General features: G+C 32.4%; 1 protein-coding gene across 1 annotated transcript; it reads left to right on the forward strand.

The window, feature by feature from the left end:
• Positions 1-4,438: 4,438 nt before the first annotated feature.
• HELRODRAFT_76537 (hypothetical protein) lies at positions 4,439-15,742 on the forward strand (the record flags this gene model as incomplete). Its single annotated transcript, XM_009016297.1, has 2 exons — positions 4,439-4,634; positions 15,195-15,742. 2 exons carry the CDS (start codon positions 4,439-4,441, stop codon positions 15,740-15,742), a joined length of 744 nt encoding a protein of 247 aa, XP_009014545.1.
• Between the last annotated feature and the right edge of the window lie 3,238 nt (positions 15,743-18,980).

The following is an 18,980-nucleotide window of genomic DNA, read 5'->3' on the forward strand; positions in this document are numbered from 1 at the left end:
ACTACTACAACTACTGCTACTACAACTACTTCAACTACAACTACTGCTACTACAACTATTGCTACTATAATTACAACTACTGCTACTACAACTACAACTACTGCTACTACAACTACTGCTACTACAACTATGCTACTACAATTACTGCTACTACAACTACTGCTACTATTATCACATATACTAGAACAAAGAATGCCTATAAATATAAAATGTTCTCTACAACACGACAACAACAGACAACAAAGCAACAACAAACATACAATCGTACAACAATCTAATGGTAATCACATTCATTTGAAGAACAAGGTGTTATAAAACTGGGTTGCAGGTTAACAAGTCTGAAAGATCTGTATCTTATAAAATGGAAAATAATACAACACCTACAATGATTCAATCGTTAATTTTGAATCAAGATGTTTGTTTGTGTGCGTGTGTTTGTTTTTGTGTGTGGCGTGTGCATGGTGTGTTTGTTTATGTGTTTTGGTGTGTGTTGTATGCGTATAACACTTACCCTAAAAATATCGAATGACGTTTAAATTTAAATAGACCTGCTAGAGCAATGTTGATGGTGATTTGATGGTTGTTGATCTCATAGCCGGGTGGAATGTCATTGATGTTGTTTTTGTTGATGTTGTTGCTGTTAGTGTTGTTGTTGTTGTTAGTGTTTTGTTGATAGTGGCGAAACGATACTTAATGTTATTAAAGATGTTTTTGTTGTGTTCCTATGTGGAGTTGTCGTTTTTGCTGTATTTTGTTGATTTGTTGTTATTAGGATTTTATTGGATTGTTGTTATTAGGATTGTTGTGTGTGTGTTTGTGAGCGTGTGTGTGCGTGCGTGTTACTTCGTTTAATTTTCATTCTTGTTATTTTATGACATCGTCAGGGTAATATTGTTTGATGTTGCAGTCTGTCTATTTATACCATAGATGTCTCGTCTCGATACGGAATCTAAGCTGGAGTCTATATTTACTTATACAACATGCCAAACACCTGCAATCACAGTTGTCTAAACACCTCATGGAAAGTGACGTGACGACAAAGTCATACCTGATGAGAGTTTACAGCAGTTCAAACGAACAATAACTGAAATTATATTTAAATTTCATACACACTAACACAAGCACACAGACACACTCACATACACAGATACACCTACACCAAAACATAAATAACTTCAACAATCTACATACATACATACATACGTACAATACATATAGATGTAATATAGATGTAATGTCTCGATGTAATAACAGGCTCGTCTATATATACATAAAAAGTGATAGAGTGAAACAAATAGAGAGATGCAAACACACACGTACACGCAAACATATACAAAAATACAGAGGTGTAAACGCAGACACGCAAACACACACAACACAAGTACACAGACGTTTGTTTTTAAAAACCCGTATGTAATTACTTTTTTAATGATTGTTTTATACAAATAAGAAGTTTTTGAATAAAGATGTTATATGATCATCATAGGTTTCAGTTTTTTTGTTTTCAGGCTTGAAATTTGAATTAGATGTGTGTGTGTGTGTTTGTAGGTCTGTCATACATACATACATACATACATACATACATACATACATACATACATACATACATACATACATACATACATACATACATACATACATACATACATACATACATACATACATACATACATACATACATACATACATACATACATACATACATACATACATACATACATACATACGTTCATACAAACATATAGATACACATACACAAATACCCTGGTAGACACGTGTATATAGGGTATATTGTGTGCCAGCACACGCATTTTTATCAGGTATGTCGCATCGTATACGTGTCAATAGCCGATCGTAAACCTATTAAACAAATTTACCTAACAACACAAATGTGATGACTTTATATACAAACACACACACACACACGCACACACACACACTTATATACATATTTTTATATATAACCTTTTAATATATATATATATATATATATATATATATATATAACATTTTAATATATATATATATATACAAACAAACAAACATACATACATCACACATAATAAGATACATAGAAAACATACATACAAATCTTATATATGTATAAATATATATTATATGTATGTATGTTTAGGTGAGTGATGAGTGATATATGGACAATGTTTGTATGATTGTCATATACATATATACATAACAATATATATATATATATGTAAAGATGTATGTGTATATATATATGATATATATATATATAGTTGATTGACCGACGGAACATAATCATTCATCCAAACGCGTTCACCAATAAGGCATTTATTGTTGTCATCGTCTTTGGCTAGATCATTTCTGCCTTATTCTATGAGTTATTGATAAAAAAATAATTTTTTGAAGTAAACTATTTTCTGGACTTATTTAAAAAATGATAGAATAATGTTGTTATACAATTAGTTAATGTATTTTCGTAACGAAAATTGATTAAATTGCTGATGAAATCACCAAGATGGTTAATTAATTGTTGATTTTATGCCTCGGATTGCAGCAAAAAGGTCAGAATTTTTTTTCACTTACATTGCTTTACAACAATCTAATAATTAATATTCATTCCATATTTTTTCAAGTATTTCAATGTTTAATTCTGAATATTATATTAACTGAATTATTTTATTCTAAGCAAAAATGAACTTTTTTAATACGAATAGAAACAGTGGCCTTTAAAAGCGGAATTTTGAAACAACAACATCGTCATCAACAGCAACAGCTGCAACAACAACAACACCATCAACACAATTATTGTTGTCATCATCAATGACATGATGTTAACTCACCAACAATACCACCACCACCATCATCATCATCACCAACTTCAGCATCACCATCATCATCACCACCAGCAACAACAGCATCAACAACATCTGCAACAGTTGACAGTGGCTCAACAATCACAACCAACACCGTCTCCAACATCACCGAAGACAGCTTTCATTAAAAACGACTGCGAAGTGTATCCAAATGACGATGCAATCATCGGCAACGAGAACAACAGCAACAACAACGAGGACGATGACGTCATCAACTCGCAACAACTGCATCAACATCAACAACAACAAAAGTTGCAACTCTACATCCAGCAGCTTAAACAACAACAGCAGCAGCAAATTGGGGGAAACTATTACGGCGAACATGCTCAGATGAAATCAGTATCGCCTCATTGCAATGCACTAGATGATAAGATGCAACAGCGATTGTTTGTGCAACAACAGCAACAGGTCACTACATATTAATGCAATTGTCTTTATAAATACCAAAACTTGTTTACGCATACAAAACGTATAGAGACACGTAAAAACGCATACAAACCCAAGCATATACGCAAACAGACTATAATATAAAATCCCCATAAATATAATTCAAACACACGCACAGATAAACGAATATCTACACATACAAACAAAGGCATACTGGCAAATACAATGACAGACAAGCGCAAAACCTTAAATTATGTCAAACCAGATACACTTGAACGCAAATAACAATAGGCATGAAACAAATAAAAAGCTCACATAGAAATAGATCGAGTAATATAGAATTATAATTTTACATAAATACAAGAGAATGCTTGTATTGTGTTAAGAAAAATGTATTTTTGTAGCAGGGCGTTGTTATAAATAATTGATTTTTTTAAATTTTTAAATCCTCTCTAACCTTTTCAATCACTTTCCAGATTTTCCAGCACTACCAACAAAGGAACGCTGAGGCAAGTGATCAACCTCCTCTTCCCAATCATCTTCCTCATCACAATCACCAACGTCTCCATCATCAAAATCTCCACTTTGACACCATCCACCCATCATTGATATCTCAGTATCCTCCCCAAAACTACCCCCCATATTACAACCACCCCGACTACCCCCACCACCACCACCATCGTCAAGTGAACGATGCCATCAGTCTCGACTACCAACACTACGAACATCAAAAATTATACCGCGAACACCAACAGCAACAATTACTACTACAACAATATCAACAACAGCAACAACAACATCTGTCTCCGTCTTACTCTCGACAAAACAGATGTGACGTCATCGTAAAGTCGCCAGTCGCCAAGCAGTTGTTTGTTGAGGTCTCCGACCTCCAGCAAACAAAAACGGCATTCATCCAACAGCAACCGCAACCACAGCAGCAGCGTTTTTTCGACGAAGTGAATCAAAATTTTGCCGGCAAAAATTACGCGAATAGATATTTTGACAAACCAAACAACAACAACAACGTCATCGTGAGAAACAACAACACAAACAACAACAGCAACAACGAATCCGTTCCAACAACGCCGACGACATCTTCAATGTTAGCAACTTTACATTCGATCGGCGATCCAACGTGCGACAACAAACATTTTAACAACAACAACAACAACAGCATTAACAACAACAACAACAATATGACGTTATTACATACGTCATCCGATTGCGAGAGCAACAACGAAAATGAACGCATCATTCCATCGCCGACGAACTCAGCAACATTCCAGCAACAACAACAACAGCAGCAGCAACAACAACAGCAACAACTTCCTGTTATATACCCGTGGATGAAGATGGCTCATAACAACAACAGTAATAAACCGAATCAAATTAGTTAGTTTTGTTTTTTTGTATTTTTTAATTTATTATCACCACCAACAAACTCATGTAATTGTACTTCGATTAGTTAGACCTTTATTAGGTACATGCGTACATGTATATATTTGCAGTTGTTTGTGTGGTAAATTTAGTGGATGCGGTAGAGAGAGAGAAAGAGAGAGAGAGGGGGGGGGAGAGGGAGAAAAGGAGAGAGGTGACGACGACTCACGAATAACTGAGAACAAAATAAAATTTACGAACTCGTCAAAAAAACTGTCATTGACATCTGGTGACGTGAAAGTTAATTGATCTGTGACGTTCATGTGTTCGTTTGTGTTTGCTGTTCACAATTATATTGAAGTAAATGAAGTGAATGAATGAATGACCTGATGAATTAATGTGTGGGCTACTGAATAAACTAATGAAAGAATGAATGTATGTATGAATTAATGAATTGATTGCTAAATAAAAAAACAAATATAAATGGGACCGACAGCTCAAACAAACAAAGAATAACACAAACAAAACTAACACAGTGAAAACAAGAAATACAAAAGAATAAATTAAAAGAAACAAGGCAAGATATGATGACAAATAACAATTTAAAATTAATAAGAGTATACTGACTTCTGGACAACATATGTATAACAAATCATCCATTTCACCATCAGAAACAACAGAAAATATTGCAAAAAACACACATACATACAAACAAACACATATACACACTAACACACACACGCACTCAAAATTATACAAAAATACAAACAAATACACACAAACATCAAACAAACACATGCCAGTTAGTGAACAGACGTTAGGGAAGAAAAAGCAGGAAAAACGGAGCAAAATACACACACACTCACACACACACGCTCACACACACACTCACACACACACCAGCGAGCTTCACACTTTATACAAACACAATACACACATGTGTGTATGTGTGTGTGTGTCAAATGTATTATAAAAAGACATGCACACACGCATAAGTACATATACCAAAACCGCAATGAATAAAATCTTATTTTTTTTTAGATCTGACCATCGAAAATCTATACCAAAATACTGTTTCAAAGAACACACATACATACCTATTTATATAGACACGCACACGCGCACACACACGTACAAGCAACACACACACACACACGCACGCAGATGAACAATAGGCAGATGGTGACATTTGGGAATGAAAAGCAAAGACGCCTCACAATCTACATATCCATCTAGCAGTTGTGTGTTTGTGTGTGCGTGCGTGTTTATATTTTTGTGTGTGTGGGTGTAAAGAATATATTTTGATGAATTGAATGATAACCGTCTTAACACTTTTTGGTTTTAACGTTTGCATTTGTTGCTTTTTAGGTTCTGTTTTTCTGTATTTTAATAGATATCTGCATAATTTATTCATTTAATTTATTTACTTATTTAAGTAATTAATATAAATTAATTATTCATGTAATCGTTTAAAAATATGCATGCATGTATTTGTATGTTTGCAATCAATTGTCTTTCAGTTGTGTTCCATTGGTTTGGTGGCGTCTGATGCCCGCGATCGAAAGTCGATGAGATTTCGCTTGTTTGTTTTGTTTGATGTGTTGCTTGTATATTTGTATGTATGTATGTATGTATGTATGTTTGTTTGTTTGTTTAAACATACATCAATGTATGTAGATACGTCAGAACTTGCACACACGTTTGTATGTATAGTGCATACAATGTTTGTATAATGAGTTGGTTTGTTAAAAGTTTGTATGTATGCATAATGTATGTGCACATTTTGTATGATGCATATATTTTGTATAATGTATGTTTCTACTATTATTATTTATAGGCTATGTGTGTGCAACTCTGGTATAAAAAAATCTCTCACTGGGTCTCCATTTCATGATCGGCGTATTCTATGATATGTGTATTCTATTTACGGTATTGAATTATGTGCGTATTTCATCAGTCTGTGTATTTTATTATGTGGGTAGTATAGTGTTTATGATATATTAATTAATTTAATCGCGTGCGAAATATCATTATAAACGCTGGCTGTGTGGTTGCGACTGTGACCACCATCAACATGCTTTTTTTGCTCCTGTACTGAGGAGATACATGTATGTCTAACTTTTAGAAGATTAAAGAAAAATTTTTGTGATTAGAGGACTGCGTGTGTATGTATGTATGTGTGTGTGTGTATGCATGTCTCTGTGTGTATGTGTGTTTGAGTATATTTATACTTTGTATACTTTTTTGAATATACTCACATCTATCTGTTTGTGTGTGTGTGTTTGTATTACATTTTTTCATCTTAGCGTAACTAACCAACAGCAAGCAAACACAAGAACATAAAATGACTTTATTATGATGAGATATTCGTTTGGGATTGTATGCACATGTGTATGTGTGAGTAAGTTTTGTATATATTTGTGTGTGTGTGTGTGTGTGTGTGTGTGTGTGTGTGTGCGTGCATAAATTGTATTCGCGCTTGGCCGCCCAATATGAAACACCGTCGCCCAAACTGGTGAACAAATTAAAAGACCTCATACACTTGGGATAGGACGGGGAAGAGGACAACGACGACGAGATGATGTTAGTGTTGATGTTAAAATAATGACTACAAAAAGTATGATGAGGATAGTAAATTATGTATCAAGTAGTAAATTAAGTAGCAATGATGAAGATGATGATGTTGCTGTTGTGATGAAGAGGTGGTATCATGGCTTGTTCATAGTGATGATGGGATGTTGATATGGATTACAATGATGATGATGATGATGATAGGAATGATGATGATGGTGGTGGCGATCATGATAATGATTAACTTATTTGATACTGGTAGAAAAAAGTAATAGTGAGTTGTACTGGTCTATAATTATATGATGGATGATGATGAAGATGATGATGATGAAAATGACCTTGATGATGATAATGATGATGTAGCTAAATAATTATCATAGCACATGTGGGTAAATTATGATGATGATGGTGGTGGTAGTGATGATGATAGTGTTTAGACCAGTAGAGCGGAAAGGCATAAATTTTCTTTTCGACAACATTTTCTTCATCTTGTGGTGGCGTATGTGATGATGATGAAGAAGATGACGATGTAATGATGACGATAATGTGCTGGTGATGATCGTGTGATGAAGATGATGGTGATGGGCTACTGATGATGATAAAATGGTAGTGTATTGATGATATAACTAATTAATGAAGTTGTTTGGTTGGTTGTTTGGTTGGTTAGTTGGTTGGTTGGTTAGTTGGTTGGTTAGTTGGTTGGTTAGTTAGTTGGTTAGTTGGTTGGTTAGTTGGTTGGTTAGTTAGTTGACTATTATACAGTATCAATAACAACAACAACATCAACAACAAAAGGCAAATTAACTTCCTGACAATTGAAATGAACAATGCTGTTGTTGTGGCTGTTGTGTTTGTGTTGCACGTGTGTGCGTGTGCGTGCGTGTGTATGTTTGTTAGTGACTGACTGCAAGTGTGCATTTGGCAGACGCGTGTGTTTGTGTGCGTGCGTGTGTATTAGGTACGAGCGTGTGTGGGTGTTTTTGTCATACGTGTGTGTATGTATGTATGTGTGTATGTATGTATGTGCGTGTGTATGTATGTGTTTTGGCAAAAATCATCAGTAGCATTTGCATAGTTTGTAGTGAAATTATGAGTATTGGCTAATTTACTTGTAACAATAAGAGTTACAAATTATTATTAGCAGTAGTATTTGTAGCATATGTAGTAACAGCAGCAGTAGTAATACTACTACTACTAGTAGTAACAGTAGTAGTAGCAGTAGCGGTGATTTTGAGTGTGGCGAACGAAGTTGCGTTTGATGCGGTTGATAAGTAACATTGGCAGGAGTTATTGTGCTGTAAGGATTTGATAGGAATCTATAATCCATGCGCGTGTGCGTGCGTGTGCGTGCGTTTTTGCATTAATGGAATTGGCTTTCAATCTAATATTCCATCTATCCGCTCATTCTGCTACGTTGCGTGCCTCTCTTTGCGTCTGCATGTTCATGCGAGTATCTCTTCGTACGTTTAATTATTTGTCCTTTTGTCTGCGTGTGTGTGCTTTTGTTGGTTTGCATTAATTATTTCATTATTTCATCCAAGTTAAAAGTTTGTAATGTTGAAAGGAAATTATTTTTACTGTTTGAAAGTGATTGAAATATTAAAATTTTTGGTGTTTTTCAGGAGTGCTTGTTTGTGTGTGTGTGTGTGTGTGTGTGTGAATGAGTGTGTGCATGTGTGCAGTTATAGTAACTTTCCCATTTAAATTCACATACATATGTATATAGGTGTGCGTCATTATGGGCGTGGATTTGTGGTGCGTGTGTGTGCGTGTTTGTGTGTGGGTGTGTTGTGTGTGTTCGTGCGTGCATATATTTACGATTCTATTGAAAACTCTTCTTTAGTGTATTGTATTGTTGGATGAAAAAGAAGTGTGTGTGTGTGTGTGTGTGTGTGTGTGTGTGTGTGTGTGTGTGTGTGACGTTAAATAGTTGTGTGTGTGTGACGTTAAATGGTTGTGTGTGTGCATGTCCAGAAAAATCTTTTTTTTTATGCTCACTTACTATATTGTCAGTTTGTAGAAACATTTATTTGGTTATTTTAAAATTTGGTTATTTTAAAATTTACCATACTGAATAATATCAACATCACAAATCAGGTTATTTTAGAAATCACCTGTTGGACCTGTCTTCATGTTTTTCATCCTTTGTTTTAGTTTGTATTCATCCAACTTTACACACCATATCCCAGACATCTTACGCAAACATATTAATCGAATATTTTCATACGAACTTCAATACCGATCATGTTCTGTGTAAAAGTTTCGTTGATGAAATCGTCAATTTTATTGATGGCATTATTTTACGATACATCTTTCTATGGCTAGTCTTTTTCCGTTATCATTATGTTATCATCGTCATGTTGTAAACGTTATATCATATCGTGCAAGTTTAATCTATTGCCATTTGTTTCTATCTCTCTGTATCATCATATTATCATTTTGTTAGCGGCCGTCATCATCTTCATCACTTTTCATTGGCATCGTCATCTCAAACCTCAGTATCATAAACTTCAAGAACTATAATCACAACTCGTCATCGTCACCAGCGCAACTTTCCTTCTTATAATTTATCATCATCATCACCACCTCAATCATCATCATCACCACCATCGCCTGACAATCCAGTTATACGCCTGCATGACTTTGTTTACGTTACGTTTCGCGTCCATCACAACCAATCTCTTGCCTCTTTCTCTTTCCTCATTCTACCGGGCCAGACAGACGAGGCCAAATTAATTAAATTTGGCTTTGATGCAAACGGCAACAAGATGCCAGTCCAATTCTGCTTCGACGTCGTCATAATGCGTGACTACTCAGAGAACGAAATGACGTCACGTCACGTGACTCGATAAAGCACGCACACAAACACACACACATACATACACATATATTTTTATTTACCGGTAAACATATAAGCATAGCAATACACGTCAAACTGTAATCACAGATACAAATGAATAAATAAATACAACTATGTACAGTATGTTCATTTAAGGAACGATTAATAAAAATTTTTGTAGAGATGTTCATTTATTGTATACATACGATATTTGCATGTGCATGGTTATCGATTCTTTCTTCACCGGTGGGCCAACATTTTATGATATTTTTACCATTTTTTCTTTGCCTTTTGCTACTTTTTCCATTAGGAAAGCATTTTTGTATCGGTGGCACATTAGCCTTTCATCGATACATGCGATGGAGGTGATCCATATAAAAAGCATCGTACCATTGTCTTCATGCTAATTTATACCAGCCGAAATACCAGCACATATACACGCACGTGTTGATGTAAGTGTATGAATGTAGGATTAGTACGCTTCTAGGTTTGTATTTGTATTCGTACCATTTAAATATTTTTTTTATTAATGTACCAAAATCGAGGCAGGAATATTAATAATATATGATCCACTGTTATACGAGTGTGTGTGTGTTTAGATTTTGTGTTTACCGGTGTTCAAATATTTCTGGTTTTTAAAATTTACAGAAAGATTGAGAGACGTTTATGTGTGAAGATGTCCTCTGTCTGGTGAATCACGTGGTATATATCTGTCCGTGCGGTGTGCGCATAATATTGAAATATCAAAAGATCCATCGTTCCTATGTAAGTATCTCGAAAAATCAATTCGGAAGAGGCGCGTGTTTATGCGTGTCACATTCTGTAATTGCTACTGATTTCTTTCTCTCTCCATGTAGAACGCCACAACACTATCTTTGTTTGTGTGTATATATATATTTGTTGTGAATGTACGTGAAGATGTGCGTATATGAGAAGCACAATGCTTGTGCGTGCGTGTTGGTTGTATAATGTGTGTGTTTTGTACATGAATGCATGCATGAATATGTGTGCAGTCATGTGTACAAATTTTTAAAAAAGATGTGTATGTGCATGAATAACTTGCTTGTTAATAAAGGACAGAACACAACATGCGTCTGTGTGTGTGCGCGCGCGTGTGTGTGTTTGTGTTTTATAAATGTCAACATTCTGTTGTTCTAGAGAATGTAAAAGATACAATTGATTGTTGATAGTAAGTGTTTACGGTAAGTAAGCATGCATAAAGGAACTGCCTGTGCATGTTGTAGACAATTTTGCTAATAAATCAAGATATCCAATCCAAGTCGTTTGGTTGATTATGCATCTTTCAAGGCAGCTTTGAATGATTATCTCTTCGCATGCCATATCTCCAAGACGTTACTAGCTGCCACTGAATGAACGCAAAAAATAAACAAAACACGCCTTTTCATGCGCAATGCACCACTTAAAATAGCAACAACAGCAGTTATAACAATAACTAAGTCAGCAATCCAAGCAATCCATTATTATTATATCATGGAACAATTCTTAAATAAATTTCTATTACAATCACAATTGTATCAACAAGTTCTTCCAACCAAACAATCCTATCCATGCACAAAAGCACATTATAAGCAACAAAATAATTCAACTACAATTCAATTATACGTGAAAATCCTATGAAATAAACCAGTGTGTTAAACATAGAAGCATATGGAGCCCATATAATTCAATTGTCATTTCTACAAATACAAATTGTTTAAATCGGGCAGACAGACAGACATTAAACACAACACAGTAAATAACAGACTTGTGTTCAACGTCAGCAAGCACTCTTCTTACTGGACGGACACCACAACACATGTCTTGCACATGTGTGTCAATATGATGCGTGCCTACCTACCTACCTACCTACCTACCTACCTACCTACCTACCTACCTACCTACACCATGTATCATCTGTTTTTATCATTATTTTTATTGTCTGTTGTTTACATATTTTGTTTTTTGTCTTTGTAAGAAATGTAGAAGCACGTACAAGAACACTCATACGTCAAATCCTCTAGTAAATCACGCACCAAACAGACAATGTAAAAACAGAGCAACATTAAAAAAAATCATCTTACACCTACATGCTAGCTCCTCATCTCTCAAATTGAATTCAAAAAATTGTTAACTAGAACTAGAAAATAGATTTTAAAAATCAAATCTATAAAAGAAATTAGAATAATCATCCTAACTACTTAAATACAAATATGTAAATTTTCAATTTCAAAACAAATTATCCAATTACACTAAATTATCCTAAATTTTATTTCTCAAAATATTTTTAAAAATAATTCTTAAACAATCCAGAAGACGGAGCATATACAATATTAATGATATTGCTCGTCGGAGCCCCCACTGAAGCGCCCGACGATGCCTTATTTAACACGTACAATTACGTACACACGCATACCAAATACTTCATATCATCCATCTTTCGCCAACAACATTTTTACAAGTCGATAGTTTCATTAACCCGTATTAAGCCATGCGTGAACACGTGTGCAAAAATTATTTATTTTTGCACACACACACACACACACACACACACACACTAAACACCATAAATGCATACATACAAACACACTAGATGAACTGACGCTATTATCTTAATACAAATCAAATACAATCATTCTTGTATAAATATAAAAATATTTTTACGCGAACACACACAGGTGAAACAAGTATCGTACATATACGAATACATAGGATACAAACAATCAATCACATACACACAAAGACACACACACACACACACAAACAAGTAAACACACACAGACACAAATACCCACCATACACACAACGACAAACATCATATCAGCTGCCGTGGAACGTAAACAAACTGGTAATATTTTGACAGTTGCATATTCTGTCACTTCACACACATATATTTCATATGCATGTGTCTTGTTGTATATGTTTTTGTGCATATATCATTATACACGTACCTGCAGTGTGTATATGTCTGTATACACATACATGTATGTATGTATAGCATACGTGTTTGTTTAATGTATGTGTGTAGTGTATATATAATTGTACATACACAAAATATGTGTACTTAAACAAATACACATGTGCATAACCTTTTATCGACCTTTTAAACTAATTCGTTTTGATGCGTGTGCAACAAACACACATGCACTCAAAAATGCATTTTGAAACACACACACACACACACACACACACACACACACACACACACACACACACACACTGCATACTACACATATACATACTCCATGTCACACATATATACACACACACACCATACATGTATACATATATTTAGACACGCATATGTGCATGCATAGGATGAAGCAAAGGGACGGATATTTAACCGGACATTTACAAGCGCATCAGGTGGTACTAGCACGAAAAAATGAATAATTCGTTTAGAGACAGCCAAAAATGAACATAAAAACACACAATGTAAAAAATAGAGACGCGGAAAAATGGCAAGGTCATAGTTTAAAGTTGAGGAATACGTTCAGTTTGGCCCTCATGGAAATTGCATTTTCTTTGTTTCGCCCCCATAATATGTCACGCCAAAATGTTTGTGTTACTAGTGTCGTGTCGATCTGCTCTGCTGTCTGTATTTATTTGTTTGTTTGTTTATTTGTTTGTGCTTTCGTGTACGTGTTTGTATGCCTGCTTTTTATCATGATTTATTTAGCATGTCCTTGTGCTATTGTGCGTGCGTTACTAAAAAACCTTCGAATGATTGTGTATTGGAGTGTAAATATTTAAAAAAAATATCTAAAACTGATACTAGAACTTTTACATAAATAAATATATTATATTATTAACAAGAATAATTATAAAAATATTTATTCAAATATAAGTATTAATAAAAAAATGTAAAAACCCTCAAAAATTTTTACCAACATATGCATGTCTGAGTAGGTTTTCTGTGATTTCTTAATATAATATGTGATAAATAATATTCAAATTATTGGAATTATATGTTTATTGATGCAAATTATATTAACACCAAAGGTACATATTTTCTGTATTTAATACATACATACATCGCACGTATTTGCACATGCTAACCTACAGAATACATAATAAAAGAACCGTAGAAGATTATAATGATAATTATTGCGTATCCATAATGAAAACGTAGGTATAATACACAATATACCGTGTTGTATGTGTGTGTGTGTCTGTGTCTTTCTCTCTCTCTCTGTGTGTGTGTGTGTGTGTGTTGTATGCGTTATAATACGCACATCATGTAATTATATTTTTATAGATTCTTATAAAAATAATATTCATTAAAAGATATATGTTAAAATTACATAGGTATATGGAGTTGGTTGGTAGGAATTATGCGTAAACATAATTAATGTGTATTTATATCTTGGCAGTGAAATGTTATGTATATATTTATATATAAATTTAATAAAATTATAAATTTATATATATTCACTTATATAAAATTTAATAAAATTATAAATTTATATATATTGAAATAATTATATATTATTTAATTATATATATATATATATAATTACACATATTATTGTTGTCAAGTCGAAAAGTGTTTTAACAGCATAATCTATAATAAAGAGGTGTGTAATTGTTTCTAGGTGCTATGCATTATGCTACCTCAGTCTAAAAATAGATAATTATAACATTCAATTCTCTCTAAAAAAATTAATTAATTAAAACAATACAATATTCAACTTATGAGCGCACATACACACATACATACACACACACGTGTAACTGAAATTCAAACAAACATACATCATCACATAGATTCAAAAATACATACCTGTTGAATTTTTTCCATGTTTAATACTCGACCGATTTTGTGTTGTTGAATTTTACGTTTCAATATATTTTTTCATCCGTAAAATTATTTTTTATTTAAAAAATATGTAAATGAATAGCAGATTAATCAACATTTTGTCATATATTGGTTAGAATTTAATACACTTGGATCTGTCACAAATTCAAAAATGTCGGCCTAGACATTGATTTAAATTAAAATATATATGGGTGAAAAATCTTACTGATGATCGACATAATTCCCATCAAGGTCTCGTCATTTTAAAAATAAGACATGAAAATTTTTGATTTACTAACCGATTAATTTTATTAAATAACCTATAAATAGATAAACACAATAAATAACATTTCAATACATTTACTTTCAGATAGGAACACTAGGACATTAGGCTACTCACCAAACCTTCCATACCAACACAGTAACGCTAACAACGTTCCACAACAATCTCATCGCCACGAACCAAAGAACGATAGCAATGGCATGAACATGCTCTGCTCAACGACAAACTTTTCATACTGCGACAACAAGCGAGCTAGAACAGCCTACACGAAGCATCAAATTTTAGAACTGGAAAAGGAATTCCACTTCAACAGATACCTAACGAGAAGAAGGAGAATAGAGATTGCTCACTGCCTATGCCTCAGTGAGAGGCAGATAAAAATTTGGTTTCAAAACCGCCGGATGAAATGGAAAAAAGAAAACAAGCTACCGAATACTAAAACTTTGAAAAATAAAAACAGGGATGTGAGTATTGATAAGAATGATAGCAATAGTTTTAATAACAATAATAATAATAATAATAATAATAATGACGACAACGATGATGACGATCTAGACGAGAAATTCAATGATAGCTACGAGAACGACGATGATGAAAATGATGATGACAGCTTAAGTAATGAAAAAATGGGATAAATCTTTAATGATGCGAAATTATTTTTAAATAATTATATCATTTTTGCTTGTATAAATTTAAATATTAATATTAATTAATTAATATTTCATTGTAATTTCTGTTGGATATTTAATAAATAAAATGGCCTTTTTATAAGCAGCTTGCCTTGCTCAAGTTATCTGGTGAACTTTTTTAAATATTTCAAATCCACGCTACTAGCTGAGTCATTTGCGGTTCTTTAAAATTATTCATATTATTCAACATAATACATATCCAGTGTTGTTGTTATTATTATTAAAAAGAAATGTAATTAAACTGAAATTATTTTCATTAAATTGATTTAATAATGAACTTTATGTATGTTACGTAGATATTAAAAAAATTAAATTTTTACTCTAAATTATCAATAAATATTTTGTGCCTTTTGCATCGAAGAACAATAAAAAAATTCTTTTTTTTAACAAGATTTTTCATCACCTCAGAATTTCAAATATTTTCGAATTATTGTATAACTGGGTTTGGTTTGGTTATTTTGATCTATTCTATTCTTGTTATATTACTAATGTTATAACATAAATATTAGTTTTTTTTATTATATTTTAAATTTTTATTCATGAAGATCAAATAAAAAAAATTATTAATGCAAAACAATTATCGTATAAACACATTAAACGAACATTACCATTTTTCTCAATCTAAATTTCTACATTAAAAAAAGTTTAGTTTATATTATTTATTTAAATAATTTAACTAATATTGTTTTTTATTAACATAATTAAATAACACTTTTGGAATTTTAAAATATAAAAAAAATGTTTACTTTCGATTTTTTTCAAATACTTTTCCATTTGTAATTTTCCAGCCTTTCATTTTCAATACCAATAATTTATAAATCTCTTGCCTACATCGTCGTGTGTTAATAATAATAATTTTAAAAGTTTGATTTTCATTATTTCAGAAAATAAATTATTCCAAAAATTCGTTAAATTCGTCAATTACAAATGTCAATTAATTAAAAAAGAGAATATAAGCAAGGATCTGCAGCAAAATTTGTTAGAGTTTGAACTATAAACTATTTTTTATTATTCATTTCAATTTATTCATTTCAATTTATTCATTTATTAATTTTTACTTTTACTATTTATTCTTCAATATTATTATTTAATAGTTAACTATTTTAAATTTCAAAAAATCGTCCTACAAACAATAAATTTTAAACAAATAAAAACATTTTCTATATTTATTATTTTTAATTTGATAATAACATTATTATTATCATTATTATAAATGTTTATTATCATTATTATAAATGTAACCAAAAAATAAATTGTTAAAAATATATCTATTAGCATATTTAAATTAAAACGTGAATATAAAATAATTTAATAAATGCCATGTATAGATATAGACATTACCACACCATTTATTATTAATATTAATAAAAATTTAAATAAATATATATTCATTCATGTGAGACAAATGTTAATTTAATTAACTAAATATCATTATTTAATTCGCAAAATATTTAAAGTTTAACACGTCAAAACAAGAAGGACATATGTTTACACATACATACACGCGCACTCGGACGTCCAGGCACACATACAAATACACACTGACACTGATAAGCATACAATGACACACACATACACGAAAGCAAACATATCCACTCACATACAAACACACGCAACCAAGCTATCAAACATACAATGCACACATACACACACATCAACACACACATACACACAAACACATTCAAAACCTTAAATTAATTTACGATCATCTCACTTAATGATTTTACGACCGCAATTAACGATGCCTAATTATAATTTTAACAAAGAAGGGCACATGTCTTGGGAGCTCTAGCCAGCTGTGATCTGATTGGTTGTAAATTAATTAAGCCTTCCCACTATATGTTAATGAGCTTTCACCATTTTACTAGCTAACATATCCAAATTTAATTAGTTCAAAGGTCAATAATTTAGCAATTTATATTATTATACTATAAATAATTTTTGTACGTCAATATTGTTTCAAAAGTGCAATATTTAGTCATGTTAAATATTTGCATAAATTTTTTGTCACAATCAAATCAAAATAATATCAATAATAATAACAATGCTAGTAGTGCCAGTAGCAGCTGAACCATGTTACTTTCATTTTTACTTGAGGAAAATATCACTGCTGTTGAAATACAAGCGGCAGTCGTAGTAGCAGTAGCAGCAGTAGTAGTAGTAGCAACAGTAGTAGTAGCAGCAGTGGTAACAGTAGTAGTAGTAGTAGTAGTAGTAGTGACAATGATCGCTCTATTGTAAAAATTCCAGTAAAATAAACTCCACACGCATGAAAAACAAAACCCAGCTAAAGTACAGAAAGATTGGCAAATGGATTTCTAATCAGCCTGATCTCTCGTGATATCAGACAGTGTGAAACAAAGCTACATTCGATTCCCTGCTATCGATACTTTTCTGATAGCACAATACTAATACTATTATACTAGTAAAGTATATCATGAATGCTTAGTACATTACTAATTTACATTACATTAAATTTCAAGGGCATTCGTTTGTTGGTTTGAAACAATCATCATTATTATTCGGATAGTATTTATACAATAATACTAGATTATTAGAATAGATGTTTTTAACGTATCGCAAGTACTAAATATTAATTTTTGTAATTAGAATCGAATAGAATTACTCCATATGAATTATTTATTAGTATTACTACATTCTGTCTGATGGCATCTAGTTGAGTGAATTTTCCACTCGTTTGTTGCAAACAACTTTTAGATTTTTGTTTGTTTGTTTTTGTTACTAATTGCTTGTAAACACCGTAAAAGCAAATCAATAAAAATCAACCCACTCATCATATACTAATAGATCGCAAAAAATACAACGATATTAGGAATAAGCTTAGAGTTCCAATGTTTGTACTGTAAAATCAATATTCCAAAATTAAAATCTGGAAGTCTTAATCTCATTCCTGGAGGAGTTCAATCTGTTAAACTTGATTTAAAGAGTTGAAGATCACCAGATACAAAAAGTCACAAACAAGCCCAGGATCGTGATGGCCACAGGGCGCAATGATAGCCTCTTTGTTCTAAGACGCCGCTAAACTGCAAAAACAACAACCATAAAAAAGTTATAAAGTAAAGTATTAAAAATAGTGGAAACAATTTATGTGATATTTTTTCATGCTAGATTTTGTTTATGATGAAAGGATAGACAAATAAATAAAATCATAGAGCAAAAAAAC

This window comes from Helobdella robusta (genome assembly GCF_000326865.2).
Source record: "Helobdella robusta unplaced genomic scaffold HELROscaffold_18, whole genome shotgun sequence".
Lineage (NCBI taxonomy): Eukaryota > Metazoa > Annelida > Clitellata > Rhynchobdellida > Glossiphoniidae > Helobdella > Helobdella robusta.